Raw genomic sequence first — 23,243 nt, 5'->3', positions numbered from 1 at the left:
ATACTTCTGTATACTCTTATGTCATCACTGTGCTGTGGTTGCAACAGAGTACAATCAAGGCTTAAGTCAGATGCAGACTGTAAAGTTTCAGCAAAGTTTATTACAGCAAAACTTTGAATCAGATATACTTGGATAAAGATATAGGCTTGATATATGATAATGAAGCCCACTGAATCCTAGACTGTGATGTATGTTTTAATCTTCATGGTAACATCTGGAAGACAAATCATATGAGCGAGGCATTTTCAACCACACCTTAACTATATTTATTAACCATGTTGTTTCCATTTAAGTTTACAATGCTGCTGGTGTTTCATTGATCCGTGTGTCATATAATTGTTCTTTCCTAATAGGTAGAAATTTAGGACAGCCCATTTTAAGTGTTACTGCTGCTATGATATGCGTCTACTGACTGAGAATTTTGTCCAAGGCTATCTCACAGAACGACCGTTTTGGAGCCTAACAGTATTGCTGCAGTTTGTTCACATTCATGATTCTTTCATGTGCTTTAACCTGGGTTAAGGCAGAAGATCAGAAGCTTAGAATATCATCTAACTTTTTTTCTTCCCCTTGGCAGGCTGGAGTTACTAGCCTAGATCTTGGACACATATTTTAATAGTTAATAGTATGAAAGGCAACTTTAAATTTTTATTATATAACTGGAAAGAATGATAAAATGCCTCCTATAAGCAGACAGTATACATGCATGTACAGCAGTGTTGGGTAAGTTACTTTAAATTAGTAACTTAGTTACATTACTAGTTACTTCTATCAAAAGTAACTCAATTACTTCAAGTTACTCGTTACTTTCAGAGTAACTAGTTACTAGGGAAAGTAACTTTGGTTTTACTCAGAATTCTCTTGTTAATGTGTTGCTTCCGTAACTGGATACCCAGCAAGATTGCCGGTCTTCTAGCTTGCTTACTTGCCACAAGTGCACTGTGCCACCTACCAATAGAAAGGAAAAAATAATGTGCACATTTCCACAAGAGAAATCCCACACCTGATTCTATCCTAGCCTGCTTTTTACATCAAACACGAAAACTGCAGTCGTGGTGCTTTCGATTGTACTCAGAACTCGGAAATTCTGCCTTCTGAATAGGAAGATGTAGGTAACACCAGACTGAAGATGAGCTGCATATAGGGCTGGACTGGGACAAAAAAATCGTCCTGGGCATTTTGACTAGAGACCGGCCCACCATTATAGGAAAAATCATAAAGCCTTTGAATGAAAATAAACACTGTTGTGACAGTGATGTACACTGTTCTGATGGTATAAATGTATCAATCTATCAATTGTTTGTTGCAAGACTCAGATAATTATTTTTTTTTAAAGTGAGACATTTTAAATGAGAATAAGAAAGTATTTCTTTGTGGCCCCCCTTTCCCTTTTAATGCCCTACATGGACCCCTGGCAACACTTTGCTAGACCCGCCCCTGCACAGTTACCAGCTGTCAGCTGCTTAGAAAAGGATCCTGGTGTTATTAGTCTCTCAGAAACAGTTCATAACTTCCCTTCAACTCATTCATGTTAACTAAAAGGTAAACCTGTTTCTCCATCACCTGTTCAGCTCTGATGATTCAGTAAGGACATCTCCTGGTTTCATCTTCATGTTTCCCTCTCATCACATATCCAAACCGACATCCTGACCAGCAGGTTTACAGCTGTGGCTCCAGCAAACATCAGCTGATACTAGAAATTAATATTAAATAAATTCTAACAACAGCTGATCAAGCTTAAAAGTGCTGCTGTTGTTTACCGCGACATCCGCTGGTTTCCTCTTTCTGGCGCAAAGTGAGCGATAAACAAACAAGAGAGAAAAGCCGATCAGCTGATCATTGATCAGTTTCATGATTGAAGTAGAAACAGGAGAGGGAGGGTGAGAGGATGAGAGAAGAAGAGGCAGCTGTGCGGCGTAAACACAGAATAACTCCAGCTTTGTGTCTTTTTCATTGTAGCTGAAGTCCGGGACAAACTGTTCCTTTTCACCTCAATAAGAAACGCTCAATATTTTCTCTGAATACGAGACGATTCCGTTTTTTACGGGACGGTTGGCAACTCTAATAATTAACCTTATGAACAAAATAAAGTTCAACATCAGTATCACCCACCCAGCTGTATAGAAACTCCGTCATGCTAGCTAGCACGCAGTACGAAAAAGTCAGCATAACTAAAATAAACTCCACCTAAACTTGGTTCATATCTGACCCAGATGGACTGCAGGTTATAACTTCTTACCTGAAGTTCAGTTCACCTGACACTCTCGGACCAGCGGCCGCTTCGGGTCTCTCCTCCTGCCTCCCTTTTTCTTCATCCACTTGCGGGCCTCCACCACTTGCTAATATTATTGAATCTGTGGAAGCTCCGCGATAGCCACCACACAAGTAACGAATAACGAGCCTATCTAAATCCCAGTAACGAGTAACGCGTTCCTGGTTTTGGCATAATAACTAGTTACCGTGCTCGTTACCACAATAATAACGTAGTTACTGTAACGCGTTACTTAATAACGCGTTAGTCCCAACACTGATGTACAGTGATGGATAAAGCGCCTTCCTACACTTGTTAGTTACACGTCAGGTCTCCAGGCATTAAAAGTTCCTATCCAGGTACCACAGTAGAAACTTTACTGCCTCCACACTCTTTTGATCTTCCCACACACAGGCAAACTTGCCTGAAAACAAAGATAAACACACATGCAGACACAGGAAAACACACACAGACAGAAATACTCACGCACACTTAGAGCCACTCACAGTTTAGTGGTGCGTAATGAGACTGTCTTATACCGTATGCAGACATGCACTAGCTCCTGCTGAGGTGCTGTAGTTCCGGTTTTCTATAATTCATGCCTCTTCCCTGCAGAAGTGTCTTTTACAGAAATGAGGGCAGATGAATAAAGCCTTCAGACTGACAGTATATTTGTGGACAGTAGACTGCTGGTTAGAAACACTGCCCACTGACAGAGATGCCAATTTTTTTTGACCCCTTTATGTGTGATCATCTTCACCCAAGAAGGCAGCAGTTGAATATGTCCTTCAGGAGACTGTCTGCCCTCTGCTTCTTAAATTGCTGTATGTTGCTGTGATCACAGCGGTTAAATGCCTGGACCTTGTCTATTTCTAGTTCCGCTGCAAACAAAAATGAAAGAATTTATACAAGTACAGCAGTCTATACCTCTGCTTTAAAGTTCCACTAGTTAATAATTGTATCTATTTATCCTGTATTTTATGAAGCAAGGCACTAAAGGCAATTTAATACATATAATTGCAGTCTGTTTAATGCATTTTTCATGTATTGGAGTTCAGATGCTAGGCGCAATGATTTAAAGTGCTTTAGAAATAGCCTCACTAACAGTGTATTTTCTTAAACCATGGCCAACCATTTAAAAAATATATATTAGCTGAACCATAATAATCATTTTATTCTGGAGATGGAACAAATACTCAGAGGCAATGATATTAATCTTCTGTTAGTTCAGATGAGAAAATCTGATAATTTACAGTATTTAATCATTTCCTCTTAAGTCCGAAGTCTAAATATAAAAAATTAGTCATGTCGTCAGGCATTCAAATGCTTCATGAAGAAATGCATTTTGTCTCATTTACATTTTCAATCTATGCTAAGCATCTTCACTTCTTTACCATCTCTAAATTTACTGATGTAGCTGCAGTAACTCAGTTTGTCTTGGCACATGCTTTCATAAGGCTCTGTGCCGCAGCAGTGATAATTACTCAGAACCATCCAATTTGATATCTGAGGCACTTTTCCGATGTGTCCATGCAGATCTCAGGTCTTAATGCTGAGGTGCATTAATTGATTCTGTTTTGCGGTAGAAACAGAGCTTTCAGCATCTGCAGTCGCCTGCAGGACAATCAAAACAGGCTTTTTGCACAATTTAGAACAAAGGACGGACTGAGCTTAATGAAAAGGGCGATAGCTCTGAAATCATACTGAGATCACATCTATATTACAGCCAGTTTAGAAACACCAGTTTACCTAATATGCTTTAGACAAACGAGAGCATCTGGAGGCTCAGCTAGAACCTGCAAACTCCTCATAGAAAGGAGTTAACCAGCAGGCTTATGAGGTGATAGTGCTAACTGCACCACTGTGCCCTCGCTATTGTGTTGTTTCACAACAAAACAATGACAAATGCAGTCATTCTAAATTGACACAAACAGAAAATTTATACTCATTTGCAGTGAAGCGCAATAGGGCTGTGAATGAATGAAGCAGAGAGCGAGCAATGAATTGGCATTTGCTGGTCTCATTATCTGCCCTCTCCCTTTTTCTTGCTCTCTGTCTGTGTGAGTAAATTTCATTGAAAGATGGTGGGCATCTATATCCTGGAGGCAGCATCATATATAACATCCACTGAGAGATATGGGGTTCAATACAAGAAATATGGCAGGGAGGAGAGGAGCTATAGGAGACGAGCTTGATTAATGAGGTGGTCTAAAGGAACAAGTGGGGGGTAAATTAATCCATAGTAACACTTGCCGCCTTGACACTTTGTTCTCTTTGTACAATTTTACGCACTTCAGTGTCCATATTGATCACTGCATAATTATAACTTATTAGCCATAGATGTATCCTCCTATTAGTCTTTGGTGTCACTGTTTGCAGGTAGGAGGGCTTGAAATTTCTTAAAAACATGCATGTTCCCACTGCATTTTTATGGTTCTCGCAAATGTGTATTGTGCATACTTTGGAGAAAATGCCGTGGGTCTAAAGCGTCAGTAATTTAACTCATGAAATCAGGACAAAAAATGCATTATACCGAGGACACTCCGCTTCATATGGCCCATGTGCAGCAGGACCAGTGGGTGTGAAACTGCATCTTCATAATAATAGTGGGGCTTCAAGTTGAATTTCATTTTCGGGCAGACTATGAAGTTGAAGAATTTCGGGAATGCGGGAGGGCTGAGTGTGAAGTCTGCGGTCAAAAATTGTTCCAGATTGCTCCACTATATTCTCTCTTAGACACATCAAAATCTTATAAGTTGTCCACACAGGAATAAACTAGCAGTGATGTAATGACCAGAGGCCGTCAAAAGCCGATGACATTCAGTGGCTTCAAGTGAGGATTGGTGAAATAACTGCTGGCAATGCAAAAGAGTTAAAACTGCTCTCAACTTGAAGGTGAACGATTATAGTGACTACTAATGAGAGCACAGGATGCCATTAATTGACATCTGACTGGATGTTAAATAAGGGGGTTTCCTTGGCAACTGGAGACTGGACTGACCATCAGTGACGAAGGGATGAGCGATGTGGAACTCTCATTGGCAGCCTGATCCTGGGGCTCAGATTCATGGTGTACAACCAGTGGATATGCAAGAAAATTCTGATGATCATGCTTCTGGCTGCACTCCTCAGCTGATATGCAGATTTTGGGCTTGCACAGTGAAGACTGCCATTTCATCTCTTACTCATAGGCAGTCCCAGCTTTTGCCACCAGTGATGATCCTAAACAGGTTTGCTCTCTGTGAAGGTTTGAGATGCATTGTGAAACTGAAACACTTACAATCAAGTGGTCATAACAGACTGAAAGCAGTACTGAGTAACACAAGCAGATATGGCAGACATTTAAATTTGGTTTGGACTCTTGTTTTTCTTTTTTGGTTGAAGTTGAAGAACTTTTTGATTGCCCTTTGCATAAGATGAATTGGTTAACAGTCTTTAACATTAGATTTTTCTTTGTTGCCACACTGAGAGAAAAAATTTTTTATCCATCCTGTCATTTGCATAAAGCTAGCATCAATCTTTTTCTACTTTTAACTTAAAGTAGAGATATCAATCACAGAGTAGAGTTCTAGGCACAATAATTCACATCCTTGTGAATTGTGATGAAAGGATGGGCTCAGCAGCAGAAAAGATTAAATGAAACACAGAGAAAATCATCAGCAGATACAGTGTTACTACTGATTGCTTCCCGAGTCTTTTTTTGGCATACTTGGTGTCAGACTGTTTTTGTATTTTGTATGCAACTTGCAGAGATAAGTGTGCATACGTGTGTACATATGCAGGTAGCTGAAGCTATTTATTCAAATTAAAATGGGAAAACAAAACACAGTTCAAGATGGATTAGGGAATAGAAGGATTAACGAAGATGGCTTGGGTAGCAGAGATGCATTGTAGATGTTTTCCTCTGGCAAATCCCTGTGAGTGATGACTTGGCTCCATTAAGTCTCTGTGTTTGCAGCCCTGTCAATTACTCATTAATCCTTGAAGTGTTTACTTCATTTGGAGCCTAAACTGCTTCCCTATGTCTAACAAATGTGCATGTGTCGGCTTATACACATAGCACACCACTACGCTCACATTTTAAAATCACTAAAATGGCAAGAAAGATCATCAGTTTAATAAAAGATGACCCAAAGGTCTCACTAAAGGCCTTTTGACAGTGAGATACTAAGACTGGAACTAGCCAAATATTGGATTATTCAGATCCTCAATCTTTAGATAAACAGGGATTCTGTTTCTACTTTGGATTTATTGGATCATGCTTCAGTTCAATTTATTACCAACTTAATTTGTTGTTAGATTTGATCCATTTTCAGAGCTATTTTTCAAAAAGAAATTGGTGAAAAAATGAGCTGTACTTTTTAGCTAACAGTTTTGCTATCCCACTGCATATCTGTAAAGGCTGTAAGTCCTGTGACAAAAACATTATACAGTCTGCCACATATAATTCAGATGAGTTATTTTACAGTAAATGGCTGTATATTACAGAAGTAGTTGATGTCACAACACTGAAAAGTCTTTATGAGGACTTTTGAGAGGTCAGTATAGCCCCCATTTCACCAACACTGAAGTATTAAACAGTTATCATAAAAGTTAACCTGGCTGATGCACATGTTAACATTTTCCCTTTAGCTATTAGCAACTATCTAAAGGACACAAACTGAGCTTCAGGGAGTCACAGAATTGAGAATGGTGCTTCAGGAAGAGAATCCAATGTAAAATCTTAGCTAAACCAAACATGAAGCTCCATCTGCTCTGGAAATCCCTTGGGAAATAAAGTTGATTAAACCAGGATTATACTTTCTGTGTCAAATGTCTCCAATGTTGTAGTGGTTAACATTTTTGCTTAGCAAAGGAAAGACTGCTGGTTGAGTTCCAGCCAGAAACACAAATCCCTTGTGAGGTTTTATCAGAATTTTACATTTGGTGTAAAACTCTGCCAAATCAAGTGTGCAGTGCCACCCCTTGTGGCAACTGAATTGCCAAAAGTAGCTTTATTATTTATTTATTTATTTATTTATTTATTATTCATTTATTCCTCTAGGTCCCAGTGACATAAATCTCTAGACCAGGGACAGCTGGAGACAGTATGGTCAAGTAGGCATTCCTGTTAGACTTATTTGAAGTCCACTGCCTGGAGCACACAGTTGGTGCATTGCAATGTTAAATCTCAGTGGACGAATCCACGTGCTTACAAAAAAGCAGGTGGGCACATGGCTGTCCGCTGCTCGTTTGTTAATTAAATTCATGTCACTCAGACCCAAGCCTACCCTGGTGGACTTGTGGATGCAGAAAGTTTAAACAAGACTCGAAGGAGCAGCCAAAAGCATCATTATCCGATAGCCACAGTAGCCATCTGTTAAGTTATCATTAAGATAGCAGCTAGAGGCAATGCTAATAATAAAACGTTACACGGTGTCTACAAAGTGTTGTGCCTCCCTGAAAGCCCCAGATTGAAGCTGAGACAACTCTATTGGATCAGCAATGTAATATGGTTTCAATTCAGTTAAAGCACAGCATTACCTCAAATAACCTAAAAATATTGCTGTTATTTATTTACTTTTTTTTTTTTTTACACTACCTAAGATAATCTTTTGGTAGGTTGTATTGTTCTAATATTGATATATAAATAATAATAGTTGTAGCCACAGCTTCCCTGGGGCAGACTGACAGAAGCGAGGCTGCCATATCGCACCATCGGCCCCTCTGGCCAACACCAGTAGGCAAGTAGGGTAAAGTGTCTTGCCCAAGGACACAACGACCAGGACAGAGAGCCCAGGGATCGAACCGGCGACCTTCCGGTTACAGATGCGATTCCCAACCCCCTGAGCCACGGTCGCCCAGGGCTTTTACTACACACTCTTCTTCCATCTAGATTGTAAGCCACTTTTTTCTTGAACAGCTCAGTCCTCCCTGAGTAATGGAAGTTATTGTTAGCAGTTGGTAACTTGCCAGTTACCACACATCAATATTGTTCTTGCTGTTTGCATTTAAAATTCACTTTGAAATCGTATTCGTCACAAGGAAAGCCTTGCTTGACATGAATTGCAGAATTGCTGAGACCTTATTCGAGCAGTTTCTTCTAAATTTGGAACCAAATATGGAAATAAAACTATTAATATTGTTACCAAAAGCTCTTGTAAATCAGGAGCAAAACTGAGCCTAGACATCTTTTGTCACAGCAGCAATTTTCTATACAAAAAAGTAAGAGAGGATCCACTTATTTGGCAATTCACTACAGTCTCCAGTCCTTTCTAAAATTGCATTGGACAGCTGTTACATGTATTTTACTCACATTTACTCATATTTTTCTTACGTACGGTCTGTTTGGTCAATGACCTTTCCATGTTGCCAGCATCGAGTGACACAGAAAGTGGCCAGTTTCCATAACAGTGACTCCCCATATGTTGTTATTCATATTCAAGTCCAAGAAACTTTCCTATAGTAAAAATTTAGACAATACTGTTGACAACCCTTTCCTTCCTCCTTAGACTACGATGACCTGGATGACGGAGAACCTTCACAGACCTTTCCTTGAGTTCATTCACTGGTAAATCTGTGTAGAAAACAGTCTGCTTTTATGAAGAAGTCAAACCAAAGTTGGATCAGCTGTCTCAGAGTTTGTTTCTCGTGTACATCAATTGGATCTTTCCCTGCTTCAGCTGCAAGAGGCCTTTCAGTCTTGGAATAGTTCTGGGGCCAAGGGGTAACAATACGCTTGTATTTGTGGGACTTGACTGTGTCAGTTTTCTGGGATGTTCTATTTATACAATTAAGGAATAGGCTCGTCTTTGCATTTGTTTTTGTTGGTGTGTTTGCTTGTTTTTAAAAAAAGGAAAAAGCATGGACTGCATGTCTCTGCAGTTGGGCATCTATAAGTATATAACACAACTATGTCCTTTTAAAAATACTGTTAATATATCAGGTATGATCATCCAGTTCTAAACCTGTTCTTTCACATGAAACATTTTTATATCTCTTGACAGATTAGAGTACTCTATGCTTTCTTTGAGGCCTCTGACGGAAACAAAAACAAAGACAATCAAATCATCATGCTCCAAAAGACTTTCAGCTCCAACAACTCAAGCATACAGGAAGTCTGAATATTATGGGCTGCGGGGAGAATTATGGAAACTCTTTCAAGTTAAATGCTGTCATTCATTTGTTACTATAAGCTAGAGTAAAAAATACAAAACAAAAAACAAACAAACAAAAAACCTCTTAAACACTTCATTAGGGTTTCAGAAAGACAATATCACTTGTAAATATATGCCAGGAGTGGGAAGCAATCCATCACCGCATGAGGCGTAACCTATAGAGGGTCCTAAAAATGAAAGCATAACCCCTAATTTTGCTTTCTTAAAATGTATACACTTATACAAATAAAAAGAATGTAGGCTTTTATGTTTGTATTTGCGTGATTCCTTACAGAATATGCTCGATTTCTCCTGTGAGCAGGATACTGTGATTGGAATTAGGATTTTTTTTTTTATTTTTTTTTTTTACATAAAACATTAATAAATCGACCAGCACAATGACGAAATGGGAAAAAGATGTTTGTCCCCAGACATGTCCCCAGGAGCACTGTGTATGAAGTACTTAAATATAATTTGTGCTAATAGTAGTAGTGTGGAAGTGAGTGAACAAACCTTTGTGTAACGTTTGTAAAGATAAACAAAAAAAATCTCCTATTGCTGACAAATGTTTTGTGACAGCAGTAAATAAAGTAATGAAAGACGTTTTACCTGTGCTTTGTTGAACTTGAACATCTGTGCGTTAGCCGCTTGTTTTGTGTCTCTGTGCGTGACTGTGTACGGGGGTCACACAGTCATGATAATTTCTCAAGCATGTGAAGTCACTTGGTAAAATGAGCTTTGACTGGCTTAATCTCTTAGAGCCAAATCATCAGCCAGCACAAAAAAATAAATAAATGTAACAGAAGACTAAAGGATTATATTACTTCGCCTTATCTGAACCATAGACTGTATATAAAAGTACTTCTGGGTCTGCATTCTTTTTAATGGGTACCAAGTGCTGACCTCTGTGTTTGCAGGGATAGAGTTAGTGACAGGCATGCTTTAAGATGCACGACATAGCTACCGTACCTTTTGTTAGCAAGTGACATGTGGAAAATGTCAGATGCACTTTTGACATTTATTTAACAAAAACACACAAAAATCAAGGCAACTGCCAAAATGCTAAAAAAAAACAAAAGAAAAACAAAACCCTATTTGACCAGCAGGTGACATCACATGTATAACTGTTTACCTAATTCAGGGTCGTGGCCAAGCTGGGCCTACTTCAGCAGCCACTGGGTCAGAGGATAGATGGTACATAAGTCTATAGATATTAACCTATTTTGTCCTCCTAACTTCTTTTCTAACAAAACAGGCCCATTTAAATGAATAACGTTTCTTCTTCTTGCTGTCAGATATCATTAGCTCATATTAGTCTCCTTGTCAGCTTGCACACATTACTCTCACTCTTTTTCTCTCTGTCTCTATAATTTTGCACCTCATGAGAAACTGTCTAGAATATAGCTAATGCTGCTAATGATTTAATCCCATCCAAATATTGTAACAGAGCTTTAATAAAGGCTTATAGCAATTATTATAAAGTTCAGATAATATAACTCTTAAGTCTTAACTAATAGTTGTGGAACCGAAGTATAACCAGTCTTCACTACACCCACGTTTATTGTGTGGTTTAACACTGCGTGGGTCTATATTGTAAAACTGCTGCTGCACCACAAATGGGCAGAGGTAAAGGTGATGTTGCTCCAACCTCATAACGATCATTTTTTATTTAAATGTATTTAAAGATTTTACCGTTATAAATCTAATTGAGGAACTAGTATTTACATAACTTGTAGTTATGGCATATAAGAGGCATAGAACATAATCAAAGGATTTGTGTTTAGTGTGTTTTTGAAGCTTTAGCTATCCCAGTTGAAAATTATTTACAATACCATAGGGACCATTTAATAGCCACGATATAACCAGGCTTTATAGTTTGACTCCTCAGACTTCCTAAGTAATTTCTTAGTCAGTAATTTTCCTGCCACAAACCTCCTGCAGTATAGAACCGTGCATTTCTAAGAGATGGAAGTGGTTGGTCTCTGCAGCCGGGCTTTGTGCAGTAAGCTTCTGCGTATGAAATGGATTGCCTGGACTCCCGTGAGAGTATGGCATTGTATGAAAGCGGTTCACCTGCCGTTGCCGTTTTGATTATCCCCTACTATATATTCCATTATTGTCCTAATGGTTTTTGTTCTGCTTCGGAAGCAGTGGTGAGCTTCATCAGCCCGGTGTCACTATCAGCACTTTCATCCAGGGATGAGGCATTAGGACCAGTGTACCCCAGCTGCTTTGTTGATTACTGCTGCTTCTTATTCACAGGACGAGAGACCCTGTTAAACCTGCTGCCCTCCCACCGCTACCTCCATTACCCTCCATCTTCCCGTTTTCTTCTTGTGTGTCATGTTACCCTAACGCCCTGCTCTCCCTCTTCTCATTGCGTCTAAACACTGCTCATTTGCCTTCCCCCTCTATTTCCTCTAAATGCAGTCAAGATTCTCAGACCAGCACACACAATGATAGCGCCTGCGTGGAGCTATAAATCAAAGAGAGGCTGTGTGCATGCTGGTTGGAAAAGGAAACCAGTCTACCCCTGGACCAAGCAATCACTGCAAAAAAAGCCACAAAAGTGTGTCACAGTTAGAGCAAAAAGTTTTTAAAGCCTTTGGAATCAGGATCTTCATCTAAGTCAGCTATTGTAAAACAAAATCTGACTAAATTAACAAACAACAAGCAGTTTAATCATCACTTACAGGCTGGATAGATAAGTAAACACTTGATTTTTGTATCTTGTAGGTTGTTGGTGCTAAAGGAGAATCTACAGGGGGCCAGATGTTTCATAGCTGCTTACATATGAGACTGACGCAGCAAACCAATGCAAAAAAGCCCTAAACTGTATTCATACCACCACCATGCTTTATGGCTCATTCACACTAAAGTATATAATAGGATAGCAGACTCCTTACAACTACGAAAAGTAGCATCAGTTGGTGGTAATTTTGCTATTACAAGTAGTCGTGATGATCAACTGCCTTGATCAGATGTGAAGTGTGCAATACCTGCTGTTTAATTTATAATTGCCAAGATTGCAGATACATTGCAATTAGTCTGAGTCCGTCTATGCATCTTGTTTCAACTTGTTGCCAACTTTCTGGTTATGTTCCTAACAACAAGCAAGGCTACTGAGCGTCACTTTGCAGTTAAGTTGCCATCCTGAAGCAAGTATTTCTTTGTTTGTGGAGGAATTTCTATTTCTAATCTACAAGGTTTGAGGTAAACTTTAAATCTGAGTAGTTAATGTGAATTGCTTTTTAACATGTGTGTGCTTAGATGGTAATAGAACTGCAATGGATTGCAGCAGACTCCCAATTTTCACTGATTTCTCACAGTTAATTGCCATAATATTACAAACAGATGGTGTTTAATCGACTCAAACTGATAGCAGACATTTCTATTTTTATCACTGTCTTAATGGGCTAAAGTCGATTTAAAGACTGCAGCTGACTGCGAGTGGTTGGAGATATGGTTCGCATCTTTAAAGCAACCATTTCAAAACAACAAGATCGCAAGTTCATTGCATACAGTCACAATAATTTTGATCATGCCAGTATCTAACTGCTATTTGCCCTAGTGTGGCTGTAATATTTCAGTATGCATAAGGTTTTGGTGTGGGCACACAGTACTAAGGCTACATAGGCTTTTGTATTGTTGCCAGAACTTTAACTGTATCTCTAATTTTCTTGTTACCTTCATGTGCATTTTTTCCTATTTCAGGATTGCACATTCTGCTCTTGGTGCAATCCTTGGAAGATGCCCAATCCTAAGAGAGTGTGCCGAATTTCCATTTGTGTTATTGCAAAGTACTAAATAGCCAGATCTTAAGAAATGTTATACTATCATTTTCCAGCACAATGCATCTATGTAAAGCTGTTTGTAAGGTCACATTCATCAACCAACTGTCAATAACAAGACTTTGTCTGCACATCTAATACTTGCAGTCCCATCTTCTTAAGTGAAACATCTGACTCCAACTTTATTTGACTGATTATCACAGTTTCACACACTTCAACTATCTCTGTGTGCGATTATTCAACGTGTTAATGACGACCTGAAAAGTACAGCTGTTGTCGTGTTGTAATGTTAGTCAAAGGTTGTTTAAGATAAGATAAGATAAAATAACCTTTATTAGTCCCACACGTGGGAAATTTGTTTTGTCACAGCAGGAAGTGGACAGTGCAAAAGTTATGACACAAAAATTAGAATACAATAAGAATAAATACAGTACACAGCTGTACAGAATAGAATAAAATAATATACTATATACAGTAGAATAAAATAGAATAAAAATATACAATAAGATAAAAATAGAATACGAATGCTATATACAACTGAGTAAAAATACAACGATGCCAGAAAGGATTATTGCACTTAGTGTTATTGCACATGTGTGGATGTGTGTGTTTGTTCAGTTAAAGTCTTTGTTGTGGAGTCTGACAGCAGTGGGGAGGAAAGACCTGCGAAATCTCTCCGTCCCACACCGTGGGTGCCGCAGTCTCCCACTGAAGGAGCTGCTCAGTGCTGTCACAGTCTGCTGCATGGGGTGGGAGACGTTGTCCAACAGGGATGACAGCTTAGCCGCCGTTCTCCTGTCACTCACCACCTCCACTGGGTCCAGAGGGCATCCTAGAACAGAGCTGGCCCTTCGGATCACCCTGTTCAGTCTCTTCCTGTCCCCAGCAGAGATGCTGCCGCCCCAGCAGACCACACCATAAAAGATAGCAGAAGCCACCACAGAGTCATAGAAGGTCTTCAGGAGTGGGCCCTCCACCCCAAACGACCTGAGTCTCCGCAGCAGGTACAACCTGCTCTGCCCTTTCCTGTAGAGGGCGTCTGAGTTATGAGTCCAGTCCAGTCTGTTGTTCAGATGAACACCAAGGTACCTGTAGCTGTCCACAGCCTCAATGTCCATACCCTGGATGTTCAGTGGTTGCAGTGGAGAATGCTTGTGCCTGCGGAAGTCTACCACCAGCTCCTTGGTTTTACTGGCGTTGATCTGGAGGTAGTTCAGCTGGCACCAGTCCACAAAGTCTTGAGTCAGTCCTCTGTACTCCTTGTCGTCCCCATCAGTGATGAGGCCGACTATTGCAGAGTCATCAGAGAACTTCTGCAGGAAGCACTGGGTGGAATTGTGGGAGAAGTCTGCAGTGTAGATGGTGAAGAGGAACGGAGCCAGAACCGTTCCCTGTGGGGCCCCCGTACTGCAGACGACCCTGTCCGACACACAGCCCTGAGTCCTCACATACTGTGGTCGGTCGGTGAGGTAGTCCAAAATCCAGGTAGTGAGGTGATGGTCCACTCCAGAGTTCTCCAGCTTGTCCTTCAGAACCGAGGGAAGAATGGTGTTGAAGGCACTGGAGAAATCAAAGAACATGATTCTCACAGTGCTTCCAGCGGTCTCCAGGTGAGCGAGGGAACGATGTAGGAGGTGAATGACGGCATCATCCGCTCCAATGCCAGGCTGGTAGGCAAACTGAAGTGGGTCCAGTGATGAGCTTGTTAGGCGCCGAAGCTGAGCCAGGACCAACCGCTCCAGGGTCTTCATCAGGTGGGATGTCAGAGCCACCGGCCTGTAGCTGTTGAGGTCCTTGGGGCGTGAAGTCTTTGGCACTGGTACAACACAGGAGGTTTTCCAGAGCTGTGGGACTCTTCCCAACCTCAGGCTCAGGTTGAAGAGGTGCTCCATCACCCCACACAGTTGGTCCGCGCAGGACCTGACGACCCTCGAGCTGATGCCATCTGGGCCCGCTGCCTTCTTGCCATTAATCCTCCTCAGTTCCCTCCTAACCTGGGTGGTTGAGAGAGACAGGCTGGAGCCTTGTGTTGAGTGTGTATTGGATGCTGTTGTTGGGGGTGGGGAGGAGTGAGCAGGGTGTGAAGTGTCTGAGGTGTCAGAGGTGGAACAGCAGCAGTGGGGGTTTGTTTGTAATCGTGACTTAGATGAAAGTCAGACCACATTTTATGAGCAATCAGTGCAGAACTCTTGGGGTATTAAAAATGGTTCTCTTTGCTGACGATACAAACATTTTTTGCTCTGGTGATGATCTGCAGAATTTATTGGAGGATATGACTAATGAAATAAGTAAAGTGAAGTTCTGGCTTGATAAAAACAAATTATCATTAAATTTGAATAAATCTAAACTTATGTTATTTGGAAATAGTAGTTTAAATACAAATGCAAAGATTCAAATAAATGGTGTTGATATTGAAAGAGTCAGTGAAAATAAATTTCTGGGGGTAATAATAGATGAAAAACTTAACTGGAGAGCTCACGTAAGATATATTCATTCCAAAGTATCACGAAGCATTGCAGTACTAAACAAGGCAAAACAGGTATTCGACAGAACATCACTTCATATTCTCTACTGTTCACTGGTTTCACCATACTTAAGCTATTGTGCAGAGGTCTGGGGCAATAACTATAAAACCACATTACATTCACTTTTTACTCTTCAAAAGAAAGCAATTCGAATCATCCACAATGCAGGTTATAGGGAACATACAAACTCACTATTTTTGCAGTCTGAAATATTGAAAATTGACGATATAGTGAAATTCCAAACAGCACAAATTCTATTCAAAGCAAAAAATAAAGAACTGCCAGGTAATATTCAGAGTATGTTTTTTTTGAAAGAAGGAAGTTATAATTTAAGGGGTTTTTGTAACTTCAAAACAATGAAGGTACGTACTACAAGAAAAGGCTTTTGTGTTTCTGTTCAAGGAGTGAAACTATGGAACAAACTGAATATGGAATTAAAGCAATGTCCAAACATAAAACTGTTCAAAAAGAGTTATAAAAATATGATCTTCTCGATCTATAAAGAAAAGGAAAATATTTAAATTAAGTGAATGTCTCTATTTAAAAACAAACAAACAAAAAATTCATGATGTGATATTATAGTATATAGTATATCAGAAATCTGTTCACTATTTTTATTACAAATTATATCAGTAAGGAAGCTGACTAAATATTCACTGATAATTTATGGGACAGGGGTGGGATTAAATAAGTGTATACTTCTTCCCACTCCCTTTCAACATGTAAATTAATCAGAATGTTTTTTTGTATGTAATTTGTATAGTATTTTTTTTTCTCTCATTTCTTTTCTAAATGTACTTGTATATTGTTCACATGTTGAAATAAATTACCAATCAATCAATCTCAAAAACATTTTTTGCAACTATAATTAACCGCTTTAGATTAATTGGTGCAGCACATTCAAAGCCTGAATTGATTTTTAAAGGTTCTGCAGTGATTTAATCACCATGCAATACAAATTTCTGTCCTCCTCTATAATAACTATAGTTGTAATTATAGCTGTGTCCCAGTTCTAGAGTAATATATAGTGACTCTTACTTATTTCACCATGCTTGTAGGTAATAAAAATTAATTTACTAGTTTTGTGCTGTTAGACTATTAATGGACCCAGCAATGGGAATGCCAATGCTGACTAAACAATGAATGAAGTTTATTTGCTTTTTTCAGTATCAGCCTTCCATCATGATTATGTTTTGATTCCCAGGACCCTCTGGTGATGTCTTCTGGCTCAGACGGATGCAACACATTTCATGTTCTGGTGACAATACGCATTGCTCAAAACAAGGAGATTGTTTTTGACGTTACCACAGTCATAATTGGCGCAGTTAATCACGAAGACATGCAGTTTTCCCTTTCTACTTCATGCAGTTTGTGGTTTTTCTTGGATATTATATGCACACATTTCTTCCTTCTTTGCTCATGTGTTACTCAACTTATCTGCTATGTATGTTTATCTACAGTTCTGCATCGATGCCGCCCAGAAAGGGAGCAGGAGGTGAAAGAGGGAGAGAGTGCTCAAAGGCATGGCAATACAATCAGGCATCTTCACTGCTGACAGGGGTTTGTTGCCTCAGAATTGAAGTTATTATCTCTCGGCACAAATCAAAATTGTGAAATTGATTCAGTCGGGTTGTTGTGCTCAAAGAGATGGGCCTCCGCTGCAATCCACAGCACTCTGACAAGTAATGATTTTAGTTGTTGCTCTGAGCATATGTTAATAGGCATTTCAACAGAAGCATTTAGTAGTTCCTTGCGAGAACTGTAGCAAGAAGACAAATGAACAAAGATTGATGGGAGGGGTAGCTTAATTGTAGCTCACTAAAGAAGAGAATGGAGGGACACTGTGTAACAAATTAAACTGGATTCCTGACAAAGAGGAACTTTGGGAAGTCTTTTACCACGCTGTGGTGTGGTCTTTGTTGTGACAGTCTTGGACTCTAGCTCTATAGTGAGCCAGTATTTCACAAATCTTGAGATTGTTGCAGTATCTGTTTTAAAAATCAACAGTGTGTGTTTCGTTAGTATGAAATGAAAGTCGAGAGTCCTTTTGTGTTGGTGGTACACAAGGATTTTTTTGATCATTAAGAGATTCAACCCTATTCAGCTTGATTCCTCCAGACCACGAGGCACATGGGAATACATCGATCTGCAGAGGGATTGCACATATGGCAAGCTATCAGAAGGCAATGAGGCACAGCCAACAGCAATTTTCTGTAGAAATGTGTTAGAAGTGTTGTTGTTTGTGTGGGTGGGTGGTGGTGCTGTTTGGTCATTTGGGGTTTTTGGATATTAGAAAAGCCTTCCAAATATTGGCCATTTCTCTCTGCAATCTTTAATTTTCGACCAAACATTCGTTTCAGCTTGATTTTTTTTGTGTGTGTTGTCTCTCACTTCAATATCTTCTTCTAAGCCCTCACACTGATTTTATAACCATGGATGTTTATGTGTGGGAGTATGTTTTGGCTTTGTCAAATCAAATTAAATTGACTCAAGTGTAGATATGCGAGTATACTTTGCTCCTTCAACTCAAGCACATACTGAAAAGCAAATTTTTATTTTTAATTTTTATTTGGCCTCAATTTATTCTCCTCCGCTCTCTTTTCTTCTCCTCAGGTGCTCAAGGGAAGTAAAAAGCTTTGCCTCTCAGTGCGTTCAGTCGGTCGCATTCCAGGCGGCTATGTCACCAACCACGTTTATACCTGGGTTGACCCTCAGGGCCGAAGCGTGTCTCCTCCTCCTGACCTGCCTGAGCATCGCAGCGCCACTCTGAGAAGAACTGACAGTCAGCGCCGAAGCAACATGCAGCTACTGCAGGAAGGGGATGAGAAGAAGGTAGAGACCTTACATGCAAACCATTAAACTAGAGGACCAAAAATGCCTTTTTAAAAAAAACATAAAATTAGTTCCTTCCTGTACTTTTAACAGCCTGTATTTGCTATGTTTACTATTACACTACACTATGTGCACTGATTGGAGCAAAGAAGCCTCCAAAACATTTTTAGTTTCAGCATTGGTCAGAAAGAAGCCAACTGTCATTTACTATATCTTTTTATTAGGTTTTGGACAGTACGCGGAAACAACAGCAAGAATCGTTTGCTTTGACAAGCAGTTCACCAACATAACTCCCAATGAGAAACTTTAAATGAAATGGACAGTTAACTGATAACCTGTCAGTGTTCTGCACCTGTCTTGCACACAGACATCCACAGAACTTCTAGAGAGACGCTCTATATTGACCAGTATGTTTTAAGGGGCAGAAGAATGCACCCCCAAAAGATTAATGGTGTATGCTAAGGCTAAATTTTGTGATGCTAAAGTAAGTAACAAAGTCTAAAAGCATTTGATACATAAATCATCAAACGTCTCATAGATTTCACAAAATAAAAATCCTATTCGACTTCCTCCAGTGGCACAGACTAAAAATTTGCCTCTGGAAAAGACGTCACGCTGTGAACAAGGTTTAAGACTGAGATGGGAGTATTCACTTTAGGGAAGGTTTTTCACTGTACTGATACAGATCAACGAGTCCCCATGCAGCACTGCTTTGTTTGGACTCTGATGCCCACTCTATTTAACTCTTACTTGAGTCATTTGAGGCACAACTTGATGTTTTTGATGTTTTTCTCTGAAGTCCCTGTCACTTTCGCTTGACCTCAACAAAAAACAGCAAGACGATTCATACACTTAGAGTACACCGTTTAATAAAGTGACAGTAGGTATTTTTGACATTTGTCTGCAGTGTGGAAATGACAATGTCCCCTAGCCCATTTTAGATACTTTATTCTTGTTGTGTTGCTTGACGCAGGCTTTATAAACTCAGATGAACTGGTGACGTTATTATCAAGACTAGAATGTTTAGAAAGGGAATGTGTAAAGTGAAGTGAAATGTTTGTCATTTATCCTGTCCCCTCACTCTTCCCACTACAGACATGATGCAGGGTAACTCCTGCCTTTATTGCTCCTCTCAGCCTCTGTGACTAAAGCAAAATAATTAATTATAATCCTAAAGGCTGGCAATGCAGCAACACTCAGCACATAACTAATGCAAGCTGAATTATAGTAAACCTTAAGCTCACTCTGATCTTCATAACAGACAGATTGCATTACTGCGGCATAATTGCTATAGTTAACCTGTGGGTTTAACAGTTTGTTCAGGTCCAGAACATATCAGGACATTGTAGCATGAAATGAAGACTCACTGGTAATTAACATTTACACGACCTGCACTGCTTGTCCACTATTTGTATTTAGGAACCTTCCTAAGCAAAACTGACTATTTGATCACATCCCAGAATTGCAGAAAATGTTCGTGCAGAGGCCTTTTTGTGTGGTGTTATAATGCATGTTCTTGTGACTGCATATTTTCTCACAGGGAACTCCAGCTTCTTCTCCAAGTCATACCTGTTCGGTTAACTGGTGAAATTCTAAATTGGCTGTTTGTGAGAATGTGAGGAGAAAAGGTTGTCTATTGCACTGTGTTAGCCTGATGGGGTGGCGACCAGTTCACCCCAGCTCTAATCCAGTGACAGCTAGAAAAGGCTTCATCCTCCATTCATCCTACATATTCATAGAGTTCAATTAACTGACCGTAGAGAACAATAATCATGAGGTTGAACTTTAAGCATTTCATCACCTGACTGGACAAATACAGCCACTGGATAAATATTAGTCCTATCTTGTAATTTCTAATCTTCTTAAAATGAGACAGTTAAAAACAGTTTGAATAAATTTGAAAAGATATGTTTCAGATGCTGAATTTTAATGGGAGTTGGTTTTAAGTTTGGTTGTGTGAGCCGGCTAACTTTAGGCACAGTAAAAGAAGTGTATAACACTGGATGCTAAAATTAAAAACTTAAACGATAAAAATAATTGGACCTCGAGTGCCGTAAAACCTTACGCTCTCATCACCTCATGACCTGCAGGAAAGGAGCTATCAGAGCTGTTTAAAAGATTTATTGCACTAGAACTTTCAATTTTTTAGCACCTAAGAGCTACATATTAATCTTAACTGCTTCAGCTCTATTAATGCAGACTTCAGCTCTGCATTGCAGATGAGTAAATATTAATCCAGTACTAAATAGAGTTTGGCAGTTCATTGAAATTCTAGTTTCTATTTCTGATATTATTAATTTTGAGTCATGCATAGGATGGAATTAGAAATATGTTAGAAAATATGTCTCAATTAAGTTTATTTTCTTTTGGAATTGCTTCATTCAGCTCTCTAGTCTGTGGGTGAGACCATGCTCTGAATTATGCAAGCTAGAGTTCCTTTGATCCACAGCTGTTCTGATAATGACAGAACTGTTCCCCTTTTGGATAATCTGAAACCTACTAATCATTCATTAATTTGAAATGTATGAATTTGTAAGTGAACGGCATCCAAGTCCAATCAGGTGCTTTGTATCAATACCACAACTACTGAAAGTTGCTTCGTAGCATCCGGACAGTACATGTATGGCTTTGCTTTTTATTGGCAATTTTCTTAAAACATCCAATGCTCTCTCAGCTACTTCTTCGGGAAGGTGGAATTTTATTGTCATTCTACTGTAGTACAACTTTTTATCAGCTATATTAAAATGTAGCAAGCCTCCAATCTAACTTGGTTTTCAAAACGCCTCTGGCTTTGGGTGCCGCAGACACTCATATTGATGCTTCAGAAATCAATCACTGTTTGGCCAGCTAAGGCTCAGGTTTAGCTTAGGATGATAACTTCTTGGTAGTAAATAATTCAAACCATGCAGCAATAAATTAATGAATTACTTTGTGTTGTTGGCTGCGGGTTTGTCTGATTTTGGTATTTTCTGCCTGCCATATGATGCCACTTATCACTTGTCACTTGTTACATTAGGCACTTGCACATGCGGTATTCCTCTTGCCCTAAGACGGCTGCGATAGGCTCCACCCCCACCCCCCCACCCCACGACCCTGAAGAAGGATAAGTGAAAGCAAATGGATGGATGAATATCTGGTCAATTTGAATATGATGACAGCAATACATCGTAAAAAAAAGTTGAAATGGGAACAAAAGAGGGCTTAAAAAGTTATTGAATTAAACACAAACAGCTGGAGGAACATTTTGTAACTAGGTTAATTGGCAACAGGTCAATAACATAATTTGATATAAAAAGAGCATTTAAGAGTTTCTCAGAAGTAAACATGGACAAATGTGCATGAATCTGCTAATACCTGTCTACAAATTGTGGAAAAATTTCAGAATGTTACTCAATGTAAAATTTTGAAAAAGTAAAATAAACTTATAAAGAATTAGCAAAACTTTAGGCAACCTGGCACTTAAAATATTTTTAAAATACATTAAAAATGGAAAAGTTTAACACCAGCCAGCTCAGTAACATCACAGAAAATTGATGAATACAGATTTTTCTTTTAACCATGGAAAGAATTCTGTGATCATCAGCTCTTTCCCTGGTCAAGAATCCTTCACAACATCTAGCCAAGGCAACACCAAGAGCATGAATGTATATACAGAGAGTTCACAACAAGATGCAAAACAGTGGTTATAGTCAGAAGCAGAAAGGCCAGATTAGACCAAAAACACATCACAGCTGGCACAGTTCTGTGAAAAACAACAACAACCAAAAACAAATATATTAATATTTTTACAGATGAAACCAAAATTAACTTGTACTTGATGAGGAGAGAAAAGTAAAGCGAGGGGAACAGTTCATGATCTGAAGCAATCTACAACATCTGTCAAATGTAGTGGAGACACTGTTATGTGCATTTATGGCTGCAGTGGAACTGGTGACTTTAGTGTTAATTCTTCCCCCAAATGGAGACATTATGTAATCGGTTCTGTCTGTTTGTTTGTCTGTTTGTTTATCTAGTATCCACAGTTTTCAAAATACAATTTTTCAAAATTTTGTGTTGTGTTAGATACCAATAACTCCATGTGATTTCATTTCAGTGAAACTCACATCGTCACATCAAATGTGAAAATCAGTAAAAACTTCATATTTTACCCACAACTTTTTATGAGTCGTCTTCGAACTTCAAAACAAAATTGTAGGCCTTGGGGGACATGAGTAGCTACTTGAGCTAAGCATTTGACCTTGACGTTCATTGTTAGTACCCAAGATCAAAGTTGACCATGAAAAAAATGGAGCATGGGCATGGAGAGAGTGTCAGAGTTTTAGTATTGCCCTTCCCTTTGGGGGAAGAGTGGCGCTCTCTGATTTATGATAGCAGTAGCAGGATTCTAAAGCGTGCAGGGCTATAACCTCTGCTCAGACTCAGTCACATGCTGCAAAATGATCAGATGATGCTTCGCAGTGCAAGTGGATACTGAAGAAGAAAATTCTGCAAATGTAACTCAAGACTTTCTCAAGCCAAATAAATGGTAAATGGCCTGTATAGCGCTTTACTAGTCCCTAAGGACCCCAAAGCGCTTTACACATCCAGTCATCCACCCATTCACACACACATTCACACACTGGTGATGGCAAGCTACATTGTAGCCACAGCCACCCTGGGGCGCACTGACAGAGGCGAGGCTGCCGGACACTGGCGCCACCGGGCCCTC

General features: G+C 39.5%; 1 protein-coding gene across 2 annotated transcripts in view; it reads left to right on the top strand.

The window, feature by feature from the left end:
• whrna (whirlin a) overlaps positions 1–23,243 on the top strand; it is a 211,375-nt gene that overhangs the window by 68,957 nt on the left and 119,175 nt on the right. For both annotated transcript variants that reach the window (XM_080866683.1, XM_080866682.1), the window contains exon 2: positions 18,317–18,535. In XM_080866683.1, the coding sequence (XP_080722809.1) occupies positions 18,317–18,535 (219 nt within the window). The remainder of the gene's footprint in view (positions 1–18,316; positions 18,536–23,243) is intronic.

Source organism: Rhamphochromis sp. 'chilingali' (assembly GCF_963969265.1).
Source record: "Rhamphochromis sp. 'chilingali' genome assembly, chromosome: 2".
In the NCBI taxonomy this organism is placed as follows: Eukaryota; Metazoa; Chordata; class Actinopteri; order Cichliformes; family Cichlidae; genus Rhamphochromis; species Rhamphochromis sp. 'chilingali'.
Note: the sequence above shows the minus strand (reverse complement) of the source record. Positions and strands in the feature narration are given on the sequence as shown.